Genomic DNA, 27441 nt, shown 5'->3' with positions numbered 1-27441 from the left:
GCTTTTAAAGTGTAAACATATTACTGCAATTTCGAGGGGTTATTTGTTTTTTTCTCAATTTTGAAGGGTCAATTTAAGTAGCTGAAAGTTTCATTCTTTAATTTCACAAATAATGCAACTACATTATATATACCTTAATGTAAGTAAATCATATGATATATAGGTGGCATTCTTTGGGCCACTCTACCCCCTCCTGTTTGATAACTAGGAAACGGTCGAGCTCCCCACCCCTAAACCATATGAGGGACAGATCCAGGATTTTAGGTTAGGAGGAAGCAAACTTAAATTTTCGCCGAGCAGAGCGAGGCTAAAAAAAAATTGATGTAAAATTATCGGAATATTCTTTATTAAGCTGAGAACAACCCATGCTTTGCAAATTTAAGGGGGGTGCAAGCCGGCAACCCTCCCCCGTCTGAATCCGCCCCTGCATATATTCAAGTATAGGACAATATAATAAATAAAAAATGAAATATAGGGGGAGTCCCTGGAGTTACCCCACCCGCTCCTGTTTGAGAACTTGGAAACGGTCGAGATCCACACCCCTTAACCATATATATTCATGTTTGTGACAATATGAAAAATCAAATGAAAAATAGGAAGAGTCGCTAGGGGTCACCCCACCCCTCCTGTTTTAGAATTTAAAAATGGTCGAGATCCCCATCCCTAAACCATATAATATACTCATGTATGGGACAATATAACAAATCAGATGAAAGATAGGGGGAGTCCCTGAGGTCACTGTTCACCCTCCTGTTTGAGAACTTGGAAATGGTCAAGATCCTTACCCCTAAACCATATATACTCATGTATGGGACAATATAACAAATTAAATGAAATTTAGGGGAAGTCCCTGTGGTCATCCCAAACCTCCTGTTTGAGAACTTGGAAACAGTCGAGATCCTCACACCAAAACAATAAATATTCATGTATGGATCAATATAACTAATTAAATGAAATATAGGGAGAGTCCCTTGGGTCACCCTACCCCTCCTGTTTGAGAACTTGGAAACCAATGATATCCCCACCCCTAAACCATATATATTCATGTATGGGACAATATAACAAATAAAATGAAATGTAGGGGAAGTCCCTAGGGTCACCCTATCCCCAGTGGCGGATCCAGAAATTTTCATAAGTGGGGCCCACTGACTGACCTAAGAGGGGCCCGCTCCAGTCACGCTTCAGTGATTCCCTATATAAGCAACCAAATTTTTCCCAAAAAGGGGGGCCGGGCCCCCTGCCCCCCTAAATCCTCTGCCTACCCTTACCTGTTTGAGAACTTGAAAACAGTTGAGATCCCCACCCCTAAATTATATATATATTCATATGTATGGGACAAAATAACAAATCATTTACATTTACTATGGGCAAGTCAGTCAGACCTCACCTTTGATCCCTGTTGTAGTGAACATTTGTCTGATTCGTGTCTCATTACTTTTGTACTATAGAACACAAACTCAGTTTTCTTTCCAGGGAAACCAGTCCATTCATACTATAACATGTTCATACTAAGTCAAATTGAACTTCTAGCAGTCAAATAAAACCAAGGTTAACTACCAAGTAGAACAACTGCAATCATTAGGAACTTGTACCACTGCAGACTCACCATAAAAAATATACATTGATATATGCATTGCTTTTGAAACCTTGATAACATATGAATTATTTGCCTTAATAAATAAATCATTAGATAAACATGAATGTACTATATATGAATGTTTAATGTTGAGGCAACATTGCCACATTTTCATAATTATGGTTGCCTTGGTTTTTGGTTAACTGCCTTCAGCGCTTACAGCGCTTTGATTTACCCAATTTAACGGTCCATTGAACATGAAAAATGATAGTGCGAGTGGGGCATCCGTGTACTTTGGACACATTCTTGTTGGTTATTATCTGATAAACTGTAAACAGTATTAATGTTTAGCAAAGTAAGATTTACAAATAAGTCAACATGACCGAAATGGTCAGTTGACCCATATAGGAGTTATTGCCCTTTATAGTCAATTTTTAACCATTTTTCGTAAATCTTAGTAATCTTTTACAAAAATCTTCTCCTCTGAAACTACTGGGCCAAATTAAACCAAACTTGGCCACAATCATTATTAGGGTATCTTGTTTTAAAAATGTGTCCGATGACCCGGCCATCCAACCAAGATGGCCGCCCATGCCTAATAATAGAACATAGGGGTAAAATTCAGTTTTTGGCTTATAACTCAAAAACCAAAGCGTTTAGAGCAAATCTGACATGGGGTTAAATTGTTTTTCAGGTCAAGATCTATCTGCCCTGAAATTTTCAGATAAATCGGACAACCCGTTGTTGGGTTCCTGTCCCTGAATTGGTAATTTTAAGGAAATTTTACTGTTTTTATGCCCCACCTACGATAGTAGAGGGGCATTATGTTTTCTGGTCTGTGCCTCCGTTCGTCTGTGCGTCTGTCTGTGCGTCCGTCTGTTCAGGTTAAAGTTTTTGGTCAAGGTAGTTTTTGATGAAGCTGAAGTCCAATCAACTTGAAACTTAGTACACTTGTTGCTTATGATATGATCTTTCTAATTTTAAAGCCAAATTAGACTTTTGACCCCAATTTCACGGTCCACTGAACATAGAAAATGAAAGTAGGAGTTTCAGGTTAAAGTTTTTGGTCAAGGTAGTTTTTGATGAAGCTGAAGTCCAATCAACTTGAAACTTAGTACACTTGTTGCTTATGATATGATCTTTATAATTTTAATGCCAAATTAGATTTTTTACCCAATTTAACGGTCCATTGAACATGAAAAATGATAGTGCGAGTGGGGCATCCGTGTACTTTGGACACATTCTTGTTGGTTATTATATGATAAACTGTAAACAGCAATAATGTTCAGCAAAGTAAGATTTACAAATAAGTCAACATGACCGAAATGGTCAGTTGACCCATATAGGAGTTATTGCCCTTTATAGTCAATTTTTAACCATTTTTCGTAAATCTTAGTAATCTTTTACAAAAATCTTCTCCTCTGAAACTACTGGGCCAAATTAAACCAAACTTGGCCACAATCATTATTAGGGTATCTTGTTTTAAAAATGTGTCCGATGACCCGGCCATCCAACCAAGATGGCCGCCATGGCTAAAAATAGAACATAGGGGTAAAATTCAGTTTTTGGCTTATAACTCAAAAACCAAAGCCTTGTGAGCAAATCTGACATGGGGTTAAATTGTTTATCAGGTCAAGATCTATCTGCCCGGAAATTTTCAAATGAATCGGACAACCTGTTGTTGGATTGCTGCCCCTGAATTGGTAATTTTAAGGAAATTTTGCTGTTTTTATACGACCGCAAAAATTTTAATTTTTTGGTCGTATATTGCTATCACGTTGGCGTCGTCGTCGTCGTCCGAATACTTTTAGTTTTCGCACTCTAACTTTAGTAAAAGTGAATAGAAATCAATGAAATTTTAACACAAGGTTTATGACCACAAAAGGAAGGTTGGGATTGATTTTGGGAGTTTTGGTCCCAACATTTTAGGAATTAGGGACCAAAAAGGGCCCAAATAAGCATTTTCTTGGTTTTCGCACTATAACTTTAGTTTAAGTGAATAGAAATCTATGAAATTTTGACACAATGATTATGACCACAAAAGGAAGGTTGGGATTGATTTTGGGAGTTTTGGTTTCAACAGTTTAGGAAATAAGGGCCAAAAAAGGGCCCAAATAAGCATTATTCTTGGTTTTCGCACAATAACTTTAGTATAAGTAAATAGAAATCAATGAAATTTTAACACAAGGTTTATGACCACAAAAGGAAGGTTGTGATTGATTTTTGGAGTTGAGGTCCCAACAGTTTATGAATTAGGGGCCAAAAAGGGGCCCAAATAAGCGATTGATGTAGCAAATAACTAATCCTTAATTTAGGATTGATATTGTTTTTGCACCATAACTTTAGTATTTATTAAGTAAATAGAAATCTATGAAATTTAAACACAAGGTTTATGACCATAAAAGGAAGGTTGGGTTTGAATTTAAGAGTTTTGGTCCTAACAGTTTAGGAATAAGGGGCCCAAAGAGCCAAAATTGAACTTAGTTTGATTTTAACAAAAATTTAATCCTTGGGGTTCTTTAATATGCTGAATTTAAAAATGTACTTAGATTTTTAATTATTGGCCTAGTTTTCAAGTTGGTCCAAATGGGGGTCCAAAATTAAACTTTGTTTGATTTCATCAAAAATTGAATAAATGGGTTCTTTGATATGCCAAATCTAACTGTGTATGTAGATTCTTAATTTTTGGTCCAGTTTTCAAATTGGTCTACATTAAGGTCCAAAGGGTCCAAAATTAAACTAAGTTTCATTTTAACAAAAATTAAATTCTTGGGCTTATTTGATATGCTTTATCTAAATATGTACTTTGATTTTTGATTATGGGCCCAGTTTTCAAGTTGGTCCAAATCAGGATTCCATATCAAGTATTGTGCAATAGCAAGAAATTTTCAATTGCACAATATTGTGCAATAGCAATTAATTTTCAATTGGAGTTATCTTTCTTTGTATAGAATAGTAGTTGATAATATATGTTGGAAATTTGCCAGACATGACTATGATGTCATTTTCTATTTTTATTTGCCAATAACTTTATGAAATAACTTCATTGGAAATTTGCCAATATAAAATGTTGCTGATGAAGCTTTTTTTCCTTATCTTATCTAAAATGTTTTTAGATAATGTATGTTGGACATTTGCCAGACATGACTATGATGTCATTTTCTATTTTTATTTGCCAATAACTTTATGTAAATAACTTCATTGGAAATTTGCCAATATAAAATGTTGCTTATGAAGTTTTTTTTATTGTTTTATACAATAAACAATGTATATTCACTTTTACTACCAACCAATCTTTACCATTCAGTGATAACAAGCACTTTATTTTACATTTTAATATTTTATGATGTATTTAAAAGAGTAGTTATTGTTGCAAACTCCATTAGAAATTTGAATTGATATCAGTTTTGGAAAAAGGGAAACGGGGATGTGAAAAAAAAGGGGGGGGGGGGTTTCTCATTTCAGATTTCATAAATAAAAAGAAAATTTCTTCAAACATTTTTTTGAGAGGATTAATATTCAACAGCATAGTGAATTGCTCAAAGGCAAAAAAAAACTTTTAAGTTCATTAGACCACATTCGTTCTGTGTCAGAAACCTATGCTGTGTCATGATCAACTATTTAATTTTAGATTTAAAAAGTTTGAAGAAGAAATCTTTAATTGATTTGTAAAATCTTGACATTTGTTTTGTGTAAAAAAAAACATGTAATGTCAAAAATTTGATCACAATCCAAATTCAGAGCTGTATCACGCTTGAATGTTATGTCCATACTTGCCCCAACTGTTCAGGGTTCGACCTCTGCGGTCGTATAAAGCTGGGCCCTGCGGAGCACCTAGTTGGTTATTGTCTTGAATATTATTATAGATAGAGATAAACTGTAAACAGCAATAATGTTCAGCAAAGTAAGATTTACAAATAAGTCAAGATGACCGAAATGGTCAATTGACCCCCAAAGGAGTTATTGTCCTTTATAGTCAATTTTCAACAATTTTTATAAAATTTGTAAATTTTTACTAACATTTTCCACTGAAACTACTGGGCCAAGTTCATCATAGATAGAGATAATTGTAAGCAGCAAGGATGTTCAGTAAAGTAAGATGTACAAACACATCCCCATCACCAAAATACAATTTTGTCATGAATCCATCTGCTTCCTTTGTTTAATAGTCACATAGACCAAGGTGAGCGACACAGGCTCTTTAGAAGCTGTAGTTTTTTTTTTTTTTTTTTAGAATTTATCAAAATACGAGAACAATGAAATGAGAACAGACAAGCATATTAACCCAGAAGGGTTAACCAGAGACATATATAAACTATATATGTCTCTGGTTAACCCTTCTATTAATATAAACTTAAAAACTATGTTTTGATTCTGTATTTCCACTAATATAGATCCATGGCACCACTCAAATATATCAACCTCGCTGCATATACCCTATATATGTATATACCAGTCACCCAGTCAGGAACCTCTTAGTGTATGCAGAGACATATATATACACATGGGTATATATGTCTATATACACATGTGTATATGTCGACGTGTATATATATATATGTCTCTGGTGTAATCGTCCCAGAGTTAAGCAACTTTAACCTTTAAATTGAAACAATGCTTATACATGGAAATATATACATTAATCAAGAAGATCTAACCAAAAGTATGTTAATGCGTGTGGAATGCGTAATTTTCCCTTTTGGGATCAATTTTTGTCTGTCAGCAGTGCCATTCATGCGTCTGTAGTCATTATCGCAAGAATCCGGATCTCAGTCATAGCGGGTCCGTTTCCGATGAAATCCCGATTCCGATCCGTAGTTCTACAAATTTAAATGTCGGACGAAGAAAAATTTACAAAAATAAATGATGTTTGATACGCTATTTGGAAAGGAATATGACGTTTCTAATGCAATACATGCATATGCATGACAAGTTTACTTGAGGCTAATTTCATCAAGTTCTGATGAAGTAATAACTGATTTTGCCGAAAGTTAAAATGATTTGATGTACCGTCGCTCTCGTGTAACTTGTAAGAAAAGCATGCCACCAGCTTAAAAATCTTTTAGAAGAAAATATATCGTTTATGCCTTGAATTTCTTTACTTTTAAATGAAAATTGCTGTTTCATTGACTTGGTAAAAATTAAATATTACCGATAACGAAATTGTGAACAACACATTTTATTTTTTTCTGAGGATTTCGTAACAGTCGGCGGGAAAAATAATAATAAAAGTAAGAATCACTACTTTTATTTTTATTCTAAAATAGGGAAAGGTAAGAGTCGGCGGATCTCGTTAAACAGATAATAAAAAAAGTCTGGCCTTAAGTAATTAATCACTAAAATGATGTATAAGATATGGTTGGATTCTATTTAAAGGCTATATAGTTAAAAGTCATATGATTATTTAAATTGGACTTAAAATATGAAAAAGTTATATAGACTTGAATGTCTAAATTTTACTATAAAACACAAGAACATAGACTATCATACTGGCTGTAATTAAAGTCATTGTAAACAAACAAATTGTCAAACAAAACTTTAGTTTAAGTAAATAGAAATGTATGAAATTTAAACACAAAGTTTATGACCACAAAAGGAAGGTTGGGATTGATTTTTGGAGATGAGATCCCAACAGTTTAGGAATTAGGACCAAAAAGGGGCCCAAATAAGTATTTTTCTTGTTTTTTGCACCATAACTTCAGTATAAGTAAATAGAAATCTATGAAATTAAAACACAAGGTTTATGACCATAAAAGGAAGGTTGGGATTGATTTTGGGAGTTTTGGTCCCAACAGATTAGGAATAAGGGAAGGAAATTTTTATATGTTGCTAGTGATGACAGAATAGAGGTCAAGTTCAATAATGACGATTTTTACCGTTCAGGAGTTATGGTTCTTGAAAGATCATAAAATGGCGTTTCCATTGACGTTGTTGCATTTACTCATGAACCATTCAATCTAAGCTTTTCAAATTTTGATATGTTGATACTGATTACAAAATGGAGGTCAAATTTGATATTGACGATTTTCACTTTCACCATTTATCAGTAATGATTCTTGTGATATTGCCAGGACACAAATAAATGTTAATAAATCCAGTTTACTGTCGTTGTGACAACCTCTTGTTTGTAAATATTATAAAAAGATCTCAACATTTGTTTTTAAAATCACAGTTTAGCCTTTATATAATGATTTTAAACCTATAAGCACCCCACAACACTAAATATCTGTGAGAATATTTGTTTCAGCATGAAATCAATTTATTCCAAGTAGGAGTGCTCCGATATAAATATAACAGCGGAAATACCTGTACAGAACAAAACATTGGTTTCTTTCCCCCTGACTTATATTCCCTATCAAAAATTGTTCGTTGTTGAAATAAAGTATAAAGAACTTTTGAAGGATTTGCCTTCAACTGCAATTATAATGTACTAGTATGCTGACGGTCATACCTGCTGCAGGTTTGTGCACCTGTCCTGATTGATTCAGGGACCTATCGTTCAGCAGTTATCGTTTGTTGTTGTGGTTCATTGATATTTTCCCGTTTGGAAATATAAATTAGACCGTTGGGTTTCCTGTTCGAATTGTGTACAATACTAAGTTGTGGTCCCTTATAGCTTGCTGTTTGGTCTGGATCAAAGCTCTGTGTAAAAGGCCGTACTTTGACCTATGTTTGTTAAATTATCAGGTTATCCCTCAGACAAGGGCCTTGAAGGGGTCATTTTACCATGTTTACTGTTGTAGAAAAGAAAACAGAAATACTAAGGATTTGTATAGTGCTACTATACAAAACCTTTGAAAACTTAGAATTCTTTACTCAAAAAGAGGAGAAATACATTATATTTCAAACAACTTTTCTAAAAGAGGGGTCCACTTATTTTGAATAATATTAAACTGTTCAAGTAAATGTGTTAACATGGTTAAAGTCCAGGAATATTACAAAATTCTTGGACATGTTTTGACCATTTAATACCATACATAGATATTATAGTTCTTTGGGAAAATATTAGCTCTTTTGTACTAAAAGTGTTTTTCCAAAAAAAAAAAATATTATAACTTATATTGACTCCTCATAAAAGGGATATTCATAACATTAAGGTGTTGTTCTGAACCTGATTATGACTTGGATGGAGAATTGTCTCATTGTCAGTCACACATACATAGACTAGATTTAATTATTCAGTTATTTCTTTTTGAACAGGGAAAAAATACTTCATAAATTAAAGAAACGTCAAGGTACAAGTGATAAATCAAGTTTTAATATATTCAAAACCTACTATTTTATGTTTTATACCCAAAAAATAAATGTAATTGCTGGCCTTTACTTTTTACAGAGCTTCGCCTCAAAAATTTGCAAATTAAATATTTTTTTATTAAAATTTTCAAATCGCTTGCTCGCCCCAATTTTTTTAGTCCAAAAATCTGTAGAACAAGAAATTAAATTGGTGTGGCCTTATCAGATGAAAACAATATAAAGATTTGATTGTATTTTAGGGTCAGACTCCATATGATGTAGCAGCATTAGGACAAAGTAGGCAATATAAAGAAGTGATGGAATACTTACAGGTATATATAGTGGTAGATATGGTGTTGAATTGCAAATGCTTAACAAAAATATTTTTTGTTGAAAAATGAGCTGTAATGGCGGATACCGACTGTAGTGACAGAACAAATTAATGAATTCTTCAATGATGGCGATAGTTAAGACAATTTTGAGGGATTTGGTCCTGAATGTTTTTACAATATTAATCGTAACATACTTGCAAACCTGCCAATATTTAACTTTTCACCAGAGAATGACAGGGAATTCCCAGACGATCTCCAAAATGGATGGTCATGTCAGGACAGTGATGTAATTATTGCCCCGTTTACCGATGAATCTAAATTAAACAATGGTATGCAAAGCAATGAACCTTTGGATTTTTAAAAATTATTTATAAATGATGATATATATAAATGAACTTGTATTTCAAACCAATAAATTTGCCAAGGTAAAAACCAATGACGATGAAGGTCTGAAAGTAAAAAGCCGCATTAAAAAAATGGCAACTGGTCACTCTAGACGAAATGTATTACTGGATTTGACGGCAGATTTCTAAACAAGCTGACTTTATTCTTAGTGAAAATAAATGCAATACAACCTGTACAAAAGTGGTTATTGGTTTGTTGAGCCAGTATGGACTTTTGGAAAATGGTCATCATGTGTACATGGACAATTATTACATGTCGCCAGAACTATTTACAGAACTTGGAGTATTAAAAACTTATTCCTGTGGCACATGAGAAAAAATTGTTTGGGGGTACCCGATGCCCTGAAAAAAACCCAATCTGAAGCTGAACTTATGTGTTATCAATGCTTTTATTTTGATCAAAAAGTATCCACCAGTAAATAAAACCAGAAAAGAACATTACATTTCAGGACATCTGTAGTAAATGCTCTCATTCAGAACATGCAGAAGGCTGTGAGTACTCCCAGACCGCAAAGTTGCATTGTGTGTACCAAAATGTTTTCAGGTGTACCATACACGCCAGAACTATTGAGTAATCCTCTTGCCTGCTGGTAAAAATTCTGCAGGTTCTGGATAAACAGTTGTTATAGTTGCTTGATCAACAATTTTGAACATTTAATGTAGTAACATTCATTGTGTTATGTTCATACTGTTTATTACAATTTAACGTGTTTTTTGTCCTTAATGAGTTTTTTTGACTCACCTGTGTAATACCTGCAGTATTACATGTACCTGTGACTTTTACAAGTTTTTTGCCAAATATTTTTTTTACAAATATCTATTAATTACAAAAGTTCTTGTTTTACAAAGTTTTATGTTTATTGAATTGTTGAAATATATTAAATCATAAAACTTTATCTTTGTATATCGTTATTTGCACCTGTACAGGTAAAAAATAACTGCAGACACAAACAAACACAAAAAATGAAAAATCTGAGTCAATTGCACAAATAATTCATATTTTGTTCAGCATTGCACAATGACACAATAAAATCAATGCAGCAGTCTCAGGGTTAAACACCAAGAAGCAATACATCCAATTTAGTTTTGGCAAAATTGCCGCAGTTCACGAGTGATACGTTCTTGTTTGAGTCTCTTGTTTGTTTTTCATTTCTGCTTTTCCTTTTTAAAACTATAAAACTTGGTTGAGCCAAAGTGATCAGCAAGACAGGTTTTGGCACACAGTTTCCATTAAACACAAATATTCTTGTTGCACTGCAAATTTTTTTTAAATTTAATAGTTCTACAAGTGACATGAGTCAAGATATATTCACAGTGCATATTCCTCATTTTTCAGACTGTCATGTCAGAGAATTCTTCAGGTGTTAGTGCTAAACTAAGAATAGAAGGTATTTTTTTTTTAACTTTATATCATTATTATATACATAGTCGCTGGGCTTCCAAAATGTTGTATATGGCTTTTGTTGTTGTTGCTCAAACCTACATTTTCACACAATCCGGCTTGATGGTAGGAAATCTCTGATGTTCCAAAATATCATACAGTTGAACCAATAAACACATTGGAAATAAGATTAATAACTATAATAGATAATAAACTATGGAGCTATACATTTAGCACCTTTCAAATATATGATATACACAACATAGTAAGTACCACCAAATATATGATATACACGACATAGTAAGTACCACCAAATATATGATATACACGACATAGTAAGTACCATCATATATATGATATACACGACATAGTAAGTACCACCAAATATATGATATACACGACATAGTAAGTACCACCAAATATATGATATACAAGACATAGTATGTACCACCAAATATATGACATACACGACATAGTAAGAACCACCAATAGTACAAGCAATATTCTACTTTGCTAGAATTATTTCACCAAGAATAAGGTAGCCATTGTGTAGATGACATGCTGACATAATTGCTGTTAGAAATCAATAATTTTGTCTCGCGTGCGACTAAAGTCTAAGAATGTGAGATATAAGGATCACACTCCAATCATGGCATGACTCGGTGATCAAGGTCAAGTGGTCGATGTCAAGTCAGTATCTTAGATGCTATAAACAGTAGGTCAACTATATTTGATGTATACAATGATTGTAAGGTGAACATGTCTGTCTGGCAGTTTTCATCTGACCTTGACCTCATTATCATTGTTTATTGGTCAATGTTGAGTTGTTGTGTTAAGTCTGTTTCTCGAATCATGTACCAACTAGGTCAATTATATATGATTTATAGAATAGTTGTAAGGTGAAAATGTTTGTCAGGCAGTTTTCAACTGACCTTTCCTCATTTTCATGGTTCGTTGGTCAATGTTAAGTTGTGTTTTGTCTGTTTATTTGATCCTGTAAACAAAAAGTCAACTATATTTTTTTATATTGGATGATTGTTAGAGGTACAAGTCTGTCTGGCAGGATTTATCTGACCTTGACCTCATATATATGGTTCTTTTATCGATGTTTTTTTCATTCTAAGGTATGTTTCCGGGTACTATAAGCATTAAGTCATCTATATTTGATACAATGTATTTAGAATAAGGTATGTTGAGCATGTCTGTCTGGCAGACTTCATGTAAACTTTTCATGTCAGGGTGTTTTGTGCCCAATTATATATGGTGTGTGCTTTTCTCATCGTTGAATGCCTTGCAGTGACCAATCGTTTCTTTTCTCCACTTATTTGAACTCTGGCAGATAGTTGTCTCATAGACAATCCAACCACATCTCCTTTATTTTATATTGACCTCAATTTTCATTGTTCATTGGTTCAAGTTTAGTATTCTTGGTAAGGTCTATTTCACAGATACTTTTAGTAAAAGGTTAACTATATATTTTAATGGAATGATTGTAAGGCTTACATGACAGATATTTACTACCTGCTTGCAGATACTTGATTTTTCAATATTTTGAATGAACTTAATGAACTCAAATAATATTTCTCTCAAATACTGCAAAACAGAATGACTCTTTATTTGGTCAGCTGCTTGTTATTTCTGAGTATTAATGTGTTTGCACTTTTCTGATCGTCAGACACCTACTTCTTGTTTTCCAATACTTTGAGTTAAGAGTGGAGGTATGCTCAGTCAGAAAGCAAGCCCTTACAAACGACTGTTGTTGCTACTTTTTAAAGACAACAATGGGACTGATATTAAAGGGTCTTCATTAAAATTCATAGAATTTTTTAATAATTTGTCAAAATGTAGTTTTTAATCAGGCCTAAATTAAAATATTGTTTGTTTGCTCTTTTCCGAACCTATGTTTTGAAACAGGGTAGGTAGGTAGGTAAAATATTTTATTTTTTTCCCCAAATAAATAACTTGGCTCGGTATATTACTTGTCATGGGTAGGCAGGTAGGTATAATATTTTATTTTAGATACAAACTCTGCATAATGACATTATTATGTCATTTGTGTCCGTTTTGTTTTTGCAAATAAGTTTTCTGGTACTATTAGTTTTTAAAAAAATATCACGTAGAATGTGAAGCTAATTCATATATGCACAGTACTATTTTGTTTTCAAAATATCAAAATATAGAGCTGTGCCGCATATCTGTAACGTTTATATGCCTGCAACTTTGAAGAGTTTGAACTTGCACTTATATTCTGTACTACGTACCTTGTATGCTTACCTTAAGATTTTCTGTAAAAGGTAACTTTGTACTGATAAGATATGTCCGGGCAGACATACATTACTAGCAGAAAAGTCCCTAGAGTGTTAAAAACATCGTGTGTGCCTTTGTTTCCAATTAAAATGCTACAAAACTTAAAACTCTGACAATTGTCACGTATTTTACATCGCATTTATAAGTGATCTGTATGGACAACTTGGCGATTTTACTGCCAGATATTCTCCACTTTACAGGGTTTTGTCACTTTTGATTGATATCAGATATAAATAATATAGCGGCATCGTTAACATAATCATCCTGATCTGCGGATTACAAAAGGCCATTCCTACATAGAATACAACATCCGTTTACAAACTAGTTTGTACACACGTTAATAATTTTGTATCAAACGAACTTATTTGTAAATGAACCCTGCTCTAATAAAGGTACAGAGTAGCGTACATGATTTCAGGAAGCGTTCAAATGCTGAACATCGATTTTAAACAAATGTTTTGAAACTTCAAATGCAAGTGTTCATGTCAAACGCTCAGGTGATACCAAACGGACTGGACCTTATACGTTAAAGATAAAACCCGAGAATTCCGGATAAAATAGTTTTGAGCGGGAAATACAAATATAAGATTTTTGGTAGGAACGAAAAAATAAAATAAATAAAATCTTGCTGGTAAATACAAATAAAAGATTTCCAGGCGCAACGAATTTATAGGGTCGGTCGGTAAAGGGCAAACAATCAATATTTTAATTTAAGCCTCATTATCATCCGAATAATACTTGTAAATAACGGCATATGGTGCTAAGATGAAAAATATTCTTTTTTGTTTGAAGTATCAATAAAGGGATGTAACTCGTAAATTACTATTACAACCGCTTTGTCAGAAATTTTGACTGATTGAAGTGGCACATTTGCCTATTACATCGTATTAAGTGGCACTTTGACACTGGCCAGTTCAGAAAAAGTCTCACCACATAATTTAAATTCAGCATAGCTCAGAAGTTAAGAAAGAAATTTCAACTTCTTTGTAGAAAAAAAATTGCCTCGACGGGTGTCAACCTCGTGTTTAAAGGCGTCGTATTCTAATCATTACATTTTATCAAAACAATTTTTATGTTAGAACTTATAAAAATACGCAGTTGTCATTTATAGCGTACATCATGTTTTGGTTTCATTTGATATGACTTTTTTAATGAAACCAACCGGGGTCAGCTTTCCGACTGTGCTTAGCACAACATTGTGTGCTTTCTTGTTGTTTTTTTTTAAACCCACGTTCTCTCTTTTTTAAAGGACTCAAGTATTTGGTTTTGTAGAAATGTAAATTGTTATCAGATCAACATTTATTATTATATCTTTAAATATGAAAACAATCTATTCTGAAGTGAGAAAAGATCATATTTACTTTTTGTTTTAGCCTTGGCAAAGTCAAGGCGTTGAGACTTGGGCCTGCTATTGGTGGTGTCAACAATTTACAAAAAAACGTGATTATTATAACAATACGAAGATGTGGTATTACCTTATAATTCCAGCAGTCCATTCATACTGTTGCTGTTGCATAATAGTTGATATATAGATGTGGTATGATTACCAGAAAACAAATGACGTAAAAGTAAAAGAACTACAGCTAGGTCACCTTACAGCCTTCAAAAATAAGCAAAACCATACCACACATTTTGCTATTAAAGGTCCTGAAATGACAAATGTTAAATAATTCAAAGGAGAAAACTAATGGCCTGATTTATGTACAGAAAAATCAACCAAAAAAATCCAAATATGATATACAGCAATAAAGGAAAACCACTGAACTATATGCTCCTGACTTGGTGACAGGCACATGCAGAAAGATTACAAGGACACGGGGGTCACTTTCTATATATAGGTATACACAGATATAATGCTGGTATGGGTCGCCTTTTTTGGAATGTCAAATATATCAATGGTGTGTTATTTAAAAATGTATATAAATGGGTTGTGATTTTCTGATGATGCATGAATGGGTAGGGATTTTAGCATAAACCTATAAATGAATTGGGTGTGTTAATCAAACCCCAGCCGCACGTCTGTACCCAAATTTATAGATTGTCAAAAACAGTTGTCCCTTTTAGGTGGTATAGAAAGAAAAAAAAAACAGGTGAGGAAAAGGATAAATCGTGTAAGAATTAGAGAAATGTGTAAACTTAATTTTAAAAATAGAGTGAAGTTATAATGTTCTCCTATATGAAAAAAACTCTTTACGATAAAATATCTTTATAGATGAAATGGTTCCAACTGAAATAAAATTAATGGCTGACAAAAGATCTATTGATTTGTACCTCAAATTACTTGAGTCAGGCTCTGAGAAAAAGAGAGACATACGTTTAGTAGTTGTTGGGAAGAAAGGTGCTGGGAAGACATCATTGATTAGACGATTGTTTGGTGAAGACATTACAGATGTTACCAGTACAAATGGAATCGAAATTCACAAAATAAAATGCAAAGCAATGTCTGATGATGGCATATGGAATAAGTTAGATGGTATGATGCATAAGCTTAAATATGTTTCTCTTTTCTTAAGAAAGTAATTTATAACAGTTTTAGTTTCTAGTTTACATAACATATTTTTGAGCAATAATTTGGGTTGGTTTGGGGATGTTCAGTTCTGGAGGCATAGGTCTAACAAGATCTGATTCAAAGTTCCATTTCGATGATTTCAGGTCTTGAATATTCACAATTAGTTCGACGTGTTGGAAAATAGATGACAGGCATTAATTGGCCAAATGCAAATCTAGTGCATTAATAAGTTGGCAACATTAATTATGTTAGCTTTTACGCAGTATAAGCAAAGGTGAACAACATCAAATAGATAATTTCCCCCCCTTTTAAGCATAATTAGATGTTATTTGAATAAGATAGGAAAACTGTTATACATACAAAAAATGTAGGGATGCAGATTGTCAAAGGACTTCCTATAACTCTTTATCTACCACTGACGGATATATACATGGTTTTCATCATCGTTCTGTCCGCAGTGACTGATAAATCTGCTTGCATAATCTATCGTGTTTTTGCAGTGACTGATAGATCCGTTGTAACATACACTAGCGCAGTCCCGGTGACGGATATTTCCGGAAAATATACCACTATTAAAACCCTTTAGATTGGACACACCTGTTGGGGAATCCCGAAATGAACCAATGAAATTCGGTTTAACAAATGAATAATCTTTCAACTCGTACATTCCTTTTTAACAAATTATGATGAATTTTACACGTGTTCGGAATGCGATTAAAACAATGGCGGACGAATGGGCTATCAAATTGGATAGCGAAAGTGAAGAATTTGAAGGATTTATGCAATTAGAAAGCAAAATTAGAAGTATCGTAAGGAATAGTTTAGTTTGTCGGAACAAGATTGGGAGTCTTCCGAGGCTGAAGAAGCCAAACATGGACAAATAATTTGAAAACTTTTTTCGTCCTTGAACAACAGCTTTCATGTTTGATAAGGAAAAGAAAGAAATTGATTTGGTATTTGTTTCATTTTTCAATAAATATACAATAAATACTGATTAATTAAACATTTTATTATAGTACTCATAACACAGCCTTAACAATTTGTGAAAAATTCTCTCACTGCAAATTTTCTCTAGTAGTTAACCTACAATTCAGCTGCAGTAGCTAACTAATCAGCAGTGTGTAGTAGTGAACTTAAAAGGAACCTGTGGTAGATAAGAAAATATTGCACTTTAAAATGATGATTATTAAATTTTTTCTATATTATCTTTAGTTAACAAAGTTCTATAAGTTTTACAGAGGAACGGGATCAGCCTTTCAACATAGCTAAAATGTTAAGTCCCCCCTTATAGGAGTTATTGCCCTTTAATGATAATTGTAACTATTGTTTTACGCTTCTGGCTATAATCATGACACTATAGTAGTTATAGAGTACCTGGAAATAGCAAAATTATCAGCTAAAGATCTTCAAACAAGTTGACATGTCTGAAATTTTTATACCCCCGCTTTGAAAAAAAGGGGGGTATGCTGTTTTACCTCTGTCTGTCCTTCCGTCAGTCCATCAGTCCGTCAGTCCCTCCGTCCCATGAATATTTTTCGTCGCATTTTTCTCAGGAACTACAATATAAGGATTTCTGAAATTTGGTTTCAGGGTTTATATAAGTCTGCTACGCCGTTTGATGCATTTTCAGATTCATCACTCGACAACTTCCTGTTTACCGAACACTTGTATTATTTTACACATGATAACCAAGTTGAAAATTTTCGTCACATTTTTCTCAGGAACTACAATACAAGGATTTCTGAAATTTTGTTTCAAGGTTTATATAAGTATGCTATACCGTGTGATGCGTTTTCAGATTCATCACTCAACAACTTCCTGTTTACCGAACACTTGTACTATTTTACACATGATAACCAAGTTGAAAATTTCCGTCACATTTTTCTCAGGAACTACAATACAAGGATTTCTGAAATCTGGTTTCAGGATTTATACAAGTCAGCTATACGGTGTGATGCGTTTTCAGATTCATCACTCAACAACTTCCTGTTTACCCAACACTTGCATATTTTTACACTATTAAAATTATCCACTTGCTTGTTCATCCTACTGCTTAAAGGAGTTGTTGCTTTTTCAGTGAAATATTTACTTATTTATGTTTTATGACAATATTCATAATAGATAGAAAGAAAATGTTTATCAAAAATTATCAGCAAAAAGATTTATAAATAAGTTAAAAAAATCATCGATCACTCCTTATATGAGCTATTGGACATGCCCTTTATTGAAGATTTTTATACACAAAAAAAAGATGAATCCACCAGAGACCAATGGCGTAGATTTAAGAAACTATAGGTCACCGTACAGCCTCCAACAATGAGCAAAACCAATATTGTATAGTCAGCTACCCATGTTGTTAGTTTTTGGCTTGAAAACCTTGAAAATTGTAATGAATAGAAAAAACACTAACCATGCTGATCAGCTACAATGACGATATGATCTACAAATAAGACAACATGACTGCAATCAACATTTGACTCATTAGATAATCATCTGTTGACACTTTGTAGTTGTTGTGACAATTTTTACTTTTTTTTTCTTTTTTGGGTGAGCTATAATCATGAAACAGTGTAATGATAGGGATGTGGAAATGCTATGCTGGACTTTCTTGGCTCGTACATATTTGAATACAAGGACAAGTAATTTTTTGGTCTGGATTGCCTGTGGACAAGTAAAAACATACACTGAAGAAAAAATTCAAATATTTCACAACTTATTAAGATGTATTATTTTTTGTAAAAGAAACCAATGTTCAACACATGAAAAACATATATTTTTTTTAAGTCAAAACATCAATGTTCATGACGAGAAGTATTCTGGTTTGTATAGAAGAACTATACAAATCCTAGGTATTTCTTTTTTCTTTTCTACATCAGTAAAATTACCCCTTGTCTGAGGGAGGGTTGTTCTCAACCTGATAATAACAAACACAGGTCAAAGTACGGCCTTTTACACAGGGCTTTGATACAGACCAAACAGCAGGCTATAAAGGACCCCAAAATTATTAGCGTACACAATTCGAACAGGAAAACCAACGATATAATTTATATATTATGCATATCCAAACAGGAAAATATCAATGAACAACATCAACAAACGATAACTGCTAAACGACAGGCCCCTCAATCAATCAGGACAGGTGCATAAACATGCAGCGGCTATGGATAGTTTTGTTTCGCCAGCATACAATATAATTGCAGGTGAAGGCAAATCCTTCAGAAGTTCTTTGTACTTTATTCCAACAACGAAAACTTTGATAGGGAATATAAGTAAGGGGGAAAAAAACTAATTTTTTGTTCTTAACAGGTAGTATAAATTTATATCGGAGCACTCCCGCTTTGGGTAAATAGGTTTCTTGTTGAAACAAATATTCTCACAGATATTTACAAAGTGTGGTTGGGTGCTTTTATGTTTAAAATCGTTATATACAGGTTAGACTGTGATTTTAAAAACAAATGTTGATATTTTTTTATAATATTTACAAATAAAAACGGTTCGGGAAATGGACATGATTACATTTCCGGATGCGGGAAGCGGAAATATAAAAAAAATAAAAAAATTATGTTTTGAAAAAAATAGGTGCGAGCGGGTCCGTCGAACAAGGAATCAAATTGGTGTGGCCTTATGTAGTTGTGCATATCGACTGGAAATTACGATTCAATTTTACTTCTAGGAGTTATGCCCCTTTGAACTTATTTGCTTCAATGTACTACTGCAACAGTTTGTCATCGAAACTCCTCTCAAACCACACAAAAGAATTTCACGAAATCTTTTTATATGAAAAGGACATATTATGTAGTTGTGCATATCGACAGGAAATTACGATTCAATTTTACTTCTAGGAGTTACGCCCCTTTGAACTTATTTGCTTCAATGTACTACTGCAACAGTTTGTCATCGCAACTCCTCTGAAACTACATAACAGAATTTCATGAAACCTTTTCAGATAATAAGGACATACTATGTAGATGTGCATATCGACAGGAAATCATGATTCAATTTGTTTTCTAGGAGTTATTCCTCTTTGAACTTATTTGCTTTAAGGTACTACTTCAACAGTTTGTCATCTCAACTCCTCTCAAACCACACAACAGAATTTCATGAAATCTTTTTATATGAAAAGGACATATTATGTAGTTGTGCATATCGACAGGAAATTACAATTCAATTTAATTTCTAGGAGTTACGCCCCTTTGAACTTATTTGCTTCAATGTACTACTGCAACAGTTTGTCATCGCAACTCCTCTGAAACTACATAACAGAATTTCATCTCAACTCTTCTGAAACCACAGGACAGAATTTCATGAAACTTTGTAGATAATAAGGACATACTACGTAGATGTGCATATCAACAGGAAATTACAATTCAATTTTTTTTCTAGGAGTTATGCCCCTTTGAATTTATTTGCTTCAATGTACTTCTGCAACAGTTTGTCATCTCAACTCCTCTGAAAACACACAACAGAATTTCATGAAATTTTGTAGATAATAAGGACATACTTTGTAGATGTGTATATTGACAGGAAATTATTATTCAGTATTTTTTCTTATACAATTTTTTTTTCTTATTTAATTCCTCCAATGACAATGTGGGGACGTGGGGTATGTGAGCGTGCTCACTAAGGTTCTTTTATTTATCTTTGATATGATATCTCACAGAATTAAGGAATATTATCATTACACTATTTCGTTTGTTATTTATAATAATCTTTTTAAATTGACATTTTGTCACATGCCTATCTTTGGATGTTATCTCGAATGCGAATTAGAGGTTTTCCAACAGCAAAATGTAGATCAATGCTTCATCAAAATTGTGTCTTTTTCGAAATTTTCTGTGAATTTTTGTAAAATTTTTGATATACATTTTAGTATAAATCAAACTAAGAGTTCCGGTCGAATCTGGTAGCTAATGCTGCTATATCATGTGAAGATATTGATATACAATGTTTTGTGATTTCCCACGAGACAGCTATCCACCAAAGACCAAAAGACGAGGGTTTAATTAAACAATTACAACTCACTGTTTGCCTTCAAAATGATACAAAAACCACACTGTCGCATGGTGGTTCAAGTTTATTTTATACTGGGATCTCACATTTTTTTAATATTATTGTAATTTTCTATTGATAGGAACCAATGGAGAAACTGAAATTCATGCAAGACTCTTGAAACCATTCAAAGGAACAATTGAAGCATCAGCAGAAGAAGCCCATAAAGCTGTGAAGGAAAACACACCATCAACAAGTTTTGATGAATCAGAGACAGTAACCCAGCAGCCTAAAATAATGTTACCTTCAGTTACCACTGAATCTCAAGTTGAACCTCCAGTAATCTTGCAGCAACGAAACCAAGCATTAGAACAAGCAAAAATGGAAATTGAAGCCATGCTTAAATCTAATGTTGATTTACATGACAAAGAGGAGTATGCCACATTATTGTTATGGGATTTTGCAGGAGATGAAGAATTTTACCACACACATCAAACTTTTTTATCACAAGATGCGATTTATCTTGTCGTAACAAAACTCAATGAGGCTGATGACAAAAAAGCAAAAGGTAATATATCATATACACTTATATGCGGTCAAGCTTAGCGAAATGTAGTGCGTGCGGGGTAATCAGTCAAACAAACTTTATTAGATTAACTCGTAAAGGAATGATCGTTTTCATTGGCCAATTCAAACCTTGGCCCTCACACCTGCGAAAATAGAACACGCGTACTATAAGTTGAATGGACTGATCAGTATTCACGTAGCCGGTCAAGGTTGTTATAACCTCCATCGTCATATGCACGTACATTATTGTGTTCTTGATTATCCCATAGCAATTTTAGCTTTTCAATGATACATGTATGTGCATGTAAAATTATATATTCACTCTGTGGACAAAGTTTTTAAAATTTTAATAACTTTCTTAAACTATCCTTGATTTCTACCAAACTATGACAGAAGCTTGTTAATGATCATAAGATAGTATCCAGAAATAAATTTTGTAAAAGACAAAATTCCTGTTTTTCAGTATTTTATTGATAAATGGACTTGGTTTTTCTGCCAGTTAACATTACATTCACTCTGTGGTTAACGTTTTTGTCGAGTGAGCCTATGACTTTTGTCGCATTATTGTAGGGTGTACATGTCTAGCTGGCAGGTGTCATCTGACTTTGACCTCATTTTCATGGTTTAGTGGTCAAAGTTAACTTTTTGAGTTTTGGTCTTTTTTTATAATACTATATGCAATAGGTCAACTATATTTGGTGTATGGAAATATTTTATGATCTATAAGTCAGTCGTGCAGGTTTGATTTGACCTTGACCTTATTTTCACGGTACATTGCTCAGTGTTAAGTGTTTGTGTTTTGGTCTGTTTTTGTTAAACTATAAGCAATAGGTTATATATAACTATATTTGTTGTATGGAAGAATTGTTAGCTGTACGTGCCTGCCTGGCATGGTTCATCTGACCTTGACCTCATTTTCATGGTTCATTGGTCAATGTTTAGTTTTCTTGGTTAATGTTAGGTTTATGTGACAGTTGTAATAAAGCTTTATATTTAGGACTATCAACATAATATCAATGATTAGTAAAGAAGGCGAGACATGTCAGCGTGTTAAAATTTTAATAACTTTCTTAAACTATCCTGGATTTCTACCAAATTTGGACAGAAGCTTGTTTATAATCAAAAGCTAGTCTCTAGAAGAAAATTTTGTAAAAATATATTTCCTGTTTTTTAGTATGTTACTTATAAATGGACTTAGTCTTTCTTCCAGTTAACATTACATACAATCTGCAGTTAAAGTTCTTAAAACATTTATAAGATTTATAAGGTAGGTGAGACACTAGGTTCCGCGGAACTCTTACAAATTTTTGTTAAACAAATTATCCATTCATTTCTATGCTAGTAAGTAATTTTGTTTACTTCGAAACAGTGACAAATCTGCTGAATCATATATTATGCTATATGAAAAATAAGGAAATCTGCTTACTGGTATTTTAGCATTATATTCTGCATTAATTTAGACATATTCAAAGCAGATATAATAAACGCATCCAATAAGTTCAATACATTTGTGCACAAGATAATGCAATGTTCACTGCGCTATGACAGAGTTTCAAATGACGTAATGTTGCTTGTGATTTGCCATGAATTGACTCGATAAAGTAGTTAATTATTTTGTTGTCTCTATTATTTAAGTGATTTTCATTTTTTTTAATAATTACAAAATAACTTTGGACTCAACTTATATTTAGACAATTGTATGTTGTTATATACAACCTGTACGATTAAGAGTCTGACACATTCAATTAGTGCAAAGAATCCAATAACCATGGCCAGTCCACTTCATAAAACAAAATAGGAATATATAAAGTAGGGAAAATATGGTAGATTTTTAATAATCACATCTCGCTAGAAAATAAAGAAAAAAAGACAGACATCATTCAAACTTTAACAATTTTATTTTTAAACCTATTTGTTTTTAAGGGCAATATTTTCTGATCTTTCCATTGGTATGATTAAGGCAACAGAAATTATGGGCATCATGGTCGATAAAAGTATTAAATCCATTCAGAAAACAATTTGATGAAAGAAAAATCTGCATAATTTCAAAGAAAAATTGGTTCTTAAAACATTAATAAAACTTCAACCTGACAACCTCAGTAGCAATGTCATAAGGTCTTTTCAAATGAACTTTGGTAAAACAAACATTTAAATTACCCACAAAATATATATAAATCACAATAATGAATGTGACCAGTCCATTATTAAGGACCATGAAACTGTCCACAAATAAGTCTTGGTTTCTTGTCATTCTATCGTCCACCGCCACTATGGTAGAACAAGCGTCTAAATTACTCACAAAATATTTTACTCACTATAATAAATGTGACCTGTCAGTTAGAAAAAAAAATATCTCTCTTATTTACCTAGCAGTCTGCTGATTGTAAATTCAACTTTTCATCATACTATCAAATGAGATGAATGTACCAAAGGGATCTGACAATTAGATGGCAAAAAAAAAAAAAAAAAACAATTACATAGAACTAAAGACAAAGCAACATGATCCCCACTAAAACCGGGGGGTGATATCAGGTGCCTTTGAAGGGTATGTAGTTCCTGCTTCACATGTTGCACCCGTCGTGTTGTTCACAGGAGTATACATTGTGTGTAAAATCTTATTAAGTGATGTCATAATCAGAGAAAAGAGGACAGGATTGTAGTTACGACTATTGGAACATATTTATCATCATTGGTGAAACAGACATTCCATAATAGATGACCAACTTGTGATGGAGTCCATAAAATGTTCCATGGGATAACTTTAACCTGAACACTTGGACCCCATGTTTCAAAGGTTATCATGATGGGAAATGCAAGCTCTGGCAAATCTTCATGACTGAGATACATTTACCCCATATGGAGACCCCCTGGACACAATATAATTAATCAAAGTGCTGAAGTACTGACATCGGATGACCACAAGTTCTTGTGGATGGTCACAAGCACTTGTCTCAGAAAACAATCTTTTTGTTCTACTAGTGCAGTGCAAGTGCATGATGGACACTCTTCTGTAATAATTCGATCTTATAGATTGGATTTGAGTAGGCATTCATATTTTCCTGCAAAACCTTCTTTTCTCGAGATATTCTTCCGCATGCGTTAACACAATTTTTATGTATGTCAGTGCATGTATATTAATGATTTTTTACTTATATATATATTTAAAATGACAAAACATTTTCATATTATTAATTTGTGTTCTAAAAAAATATTTTTATGAGTGTTCATTGAAGAAATGAATTTATAACAAGCGATAAGGAATGTTATTTTGCACTCAATAATGTCCGCTTATTTATACTATGGGTTACCAGTCAAAATCTAAAGTCAAATCTCTGTGGCAACAATACATCGGAATGCCCTTACCGTCATCGTGATGTAAAAAACGGTAAATATGACTTGAAGTGTAAGATAGATGTGCTGATGAAAAGTCTTTGCTTTGTAGAGATGTTTCAGTTGTGGATGAACTCAATACATTGCTACTGTAGTACCACTGAAGTTCTTGGAAGTATTGAAGAGAAGAATAAGTGTCTTTATCCACCAGTGGTTCTTGTTGGTACACATAAAGACAAAGTTGAGGCTTCTGAGGAAGTAAAGGTATATATTAGTATACATATTATGCACAGTTTGTCATCGCAACTTCTCTGAAACCACACAACAGAATTTCATAAAACTTTGTAGATGTGCATATCGACAGGAATTACGATTACACTTTTTTTTCTAGGAGTTATGCTCCTTCGCTTTGAACTTAAACTTTTTGCCATAAAGTACTAAACAGTCCATCTGTCAGTCCTGTTCTTGTCATCTAACCTCCTTTGAATTTTTATACCCCAAGCAACAAAGTTGCGGAGGGTATAATGTTTTTAACCCGTCCGTCCGTCTGTTTGTCTGTCCGTTTGTCAGTCCTGTTCTTGTCATCGCAACTCCTCTGAAACCACACAACATAATTTCATGAAACTTTGTAGATAATAAGGACATACTATGTAGATGTGCATATCGACAGGAAATTACGATTCAATTTTTTTTTCTAGGAGTTATGCTCCTCGCATTGATCTTAAACTTTTTGCCATAAAGTACTAAACAGTCCGTCTGTCAGTCCTGTTCTTGTCATCGCAACTCCTTTGAATTTTTATACCCTTAGTAACAAAGTTGAAAGGGTATACTGTTTTTGACCCGTCCGTCTGTCTGTCCGTTTGTCCGTCTGTCTGTCTGTCTGTCCGTTCGTCAGTCCTGTTCTTGTCATCGCAACTCATCTGAAACAATACAACAGAATTTCATGAAACTTTGTAGATAATTAGGACATACTATGTAGATGTGCATATCGACAGGAAATTACGATTGAATTTTTTTCTAGGAGTTATGCCTCTTTAACTTAGAACTTTGGCCTAAATATTCTACTGCAACAGTTTGTCATCACAACTCCTCTGAAACCACACAACAGCATTTTATGAATCTTTGTAGATAATAAGGACATACTATGAAGATGTGCATGTCGACAGGAAAAAAAAAATCTAGGAGTTATGCTCTTTGAACTTTGATACTATTGCAACAGTTTGTCATCGCAACTCCTCTGAAACCACACAACAGAATTTCATGAACCTTTGTAGTTAATGAGGACATAGTGTGTAAATGTGCATATCCACAAGAAAATGTTTATCAGTTGACTTTTGTAGAGTTATGAGTCTTTGAACTTAGGAATCTGGTGAGATTTTGTTGGTCCAGTGACAATGTGGGGGCGTGGGGTATGTGAGCGTGCTCACAAAGGTTCTTTAATTTAATTCCTTGTTTGATTCATTTCAAACTTTATAGAATGACAAATCATGATATGCAAACATTGCCATTGAAGAAATTTCGTTTTGTTTAGATAATCAGAATCATGACCATGTCACCTTACAAATGTTAACTTTTTTTAAAACCATCCTAATCGTCGCAACTCCTCCTACTTGATTTTTCTGGATCTACATGAAAATTTGTGTATTAATTTGTTAGATCCTAATATATAGATGTGCACGCAGGTATGGTTTTCTGACCCATTCAGGTGTTTTTTTTAACTATACACCTTTCAACTTAATTTTTTTTTACAAAACCGAACTTGTCATTGCAACTCCTCCTACATGGTTTATTGCGTCCGCTTTAAACTTACAACAATGACAGTTTTTTTTATACGCCCGTCAAAATTTTGACAGCACATATTATGGTATACAAATGTCTGTCTGTCCGGCGTAAACATGTCGCACCGTAACTTGAGAACGACTTATCCAATTATGAAACTTAACATAGTTGTTTCTTATGATGGTCAAATGATCTGTATACTTTTTGGTGAAAATAAGATTAAAACTTTTTGAGTTACGGCACTTTGTAACTAAAACAGGGGTGAGTTTTTTTCACATGTCGCACCGTATCTCAAAAACGATTCTTGCTTATGGCTTTAAACTTTAAACACTTCTTAGTTATATTAATCTTAATATCTGTATACTTTTTGGTAATGATTCAAAATTTTATTTTTAAGTTATTGAGTATTTTGTAAAAAAGGGGAGGGTTTTTTTTACATGTCGCACCATATCTCGAAAACGATTTATGATTATTGCTTAAAACTTTACACATGTCTTTTTTATATTAATCTAAAGATCTGTATACTTTTTGGTGATGATTCAAAATTTCATTTTTGAGTTATTGAGTATTTTGTAAAAAAGGGGGAGTTTTTTTTTACATGTTGTGCCGTATCTCAAAAACAATTTGATTATTGCTTAAAACTTTACACACTTCTTTGTTATATTAATATAAAGATCTGAATACTTTTTGGTGATGATTCAAAACTTTATTTTGGAGTTATTGAGTATTTTGTTAAACAGGGGAGGTTTTTTTTACATGTCGCGCCGTATCTCAAAAATAATTTATGATTATTGCTTAAAACTTTACACACTTCTTTGTTATATTAATCTAAAGATCTGTATACTTTTTGGTTTTGATTCAAAATTTTATTTTAGTGATATTTAGTTTTTTGTAAAAAAAAAAAAACAGGGTTGGGGGTTTCACATGTCCCGCCGTGTCTCAAAAACAATATATGGTTATTGCTTAAAACTTTCTCAGAATCTATTTATGATTATTGCATAAAACTTCCACACAAGACGTCGGGCGTGTCATGC

The 27441-nt window shown here is 33.2% G+C and overlaps 1 protein-coding gene across 1 annotated transcript in view; it reads left to right on the top strand.

The window, feature by feature from the left end:
- The window catches only part of LOC134690190 (uncharacterized), a 51246-nt gene that overhangs the window by 12436 nt on the left and 11369 nt on the right, over positions 1 to 27441 (top strand). The window contains exons 6-10 of the mRNA XM_063550167.1: positions 9070 to 9141; positions 10882 to 10933; positions 15446 to 15706; positions 20874 to 21299; positions 24741 to 24892. Coding sequence (XP_063406237.1) covers positions 9070 to 9141; positions 10882 to 10933; positions 15446 to 15706; positions 20874 to 21299; positions 24741 to 24892 — 963 coding nt within the window. The remainder of the gene's footprint in view (positions 1 to 9069; positions 9142 to 10881; positions 10934 to 15445; positions 15707 to 20873; positions 21300 to 24740; positions 24893 to 27441) is intronic.

The sequence above is a fragment of the Mytilus trossulus genome, chromosome 11, assembly GCF_036588685.1.
Source record: "Mytilus trossulus isolate FHL-02 chromosome 11, PNRI_Mtr1.1.1.hap1, whole genome shotgun sequence".
NCBI lineage: Eukaryota > Metazoa > Mollusca > Bivalvia > Mytilida > Mytilidae > Mytilus > Mytilus trossulus.
The sequence above is the reverse complement of the archived record's forward strand: the minus strand, read 5'-3'. Positions and strand labels throughout refer to the sequence as shown.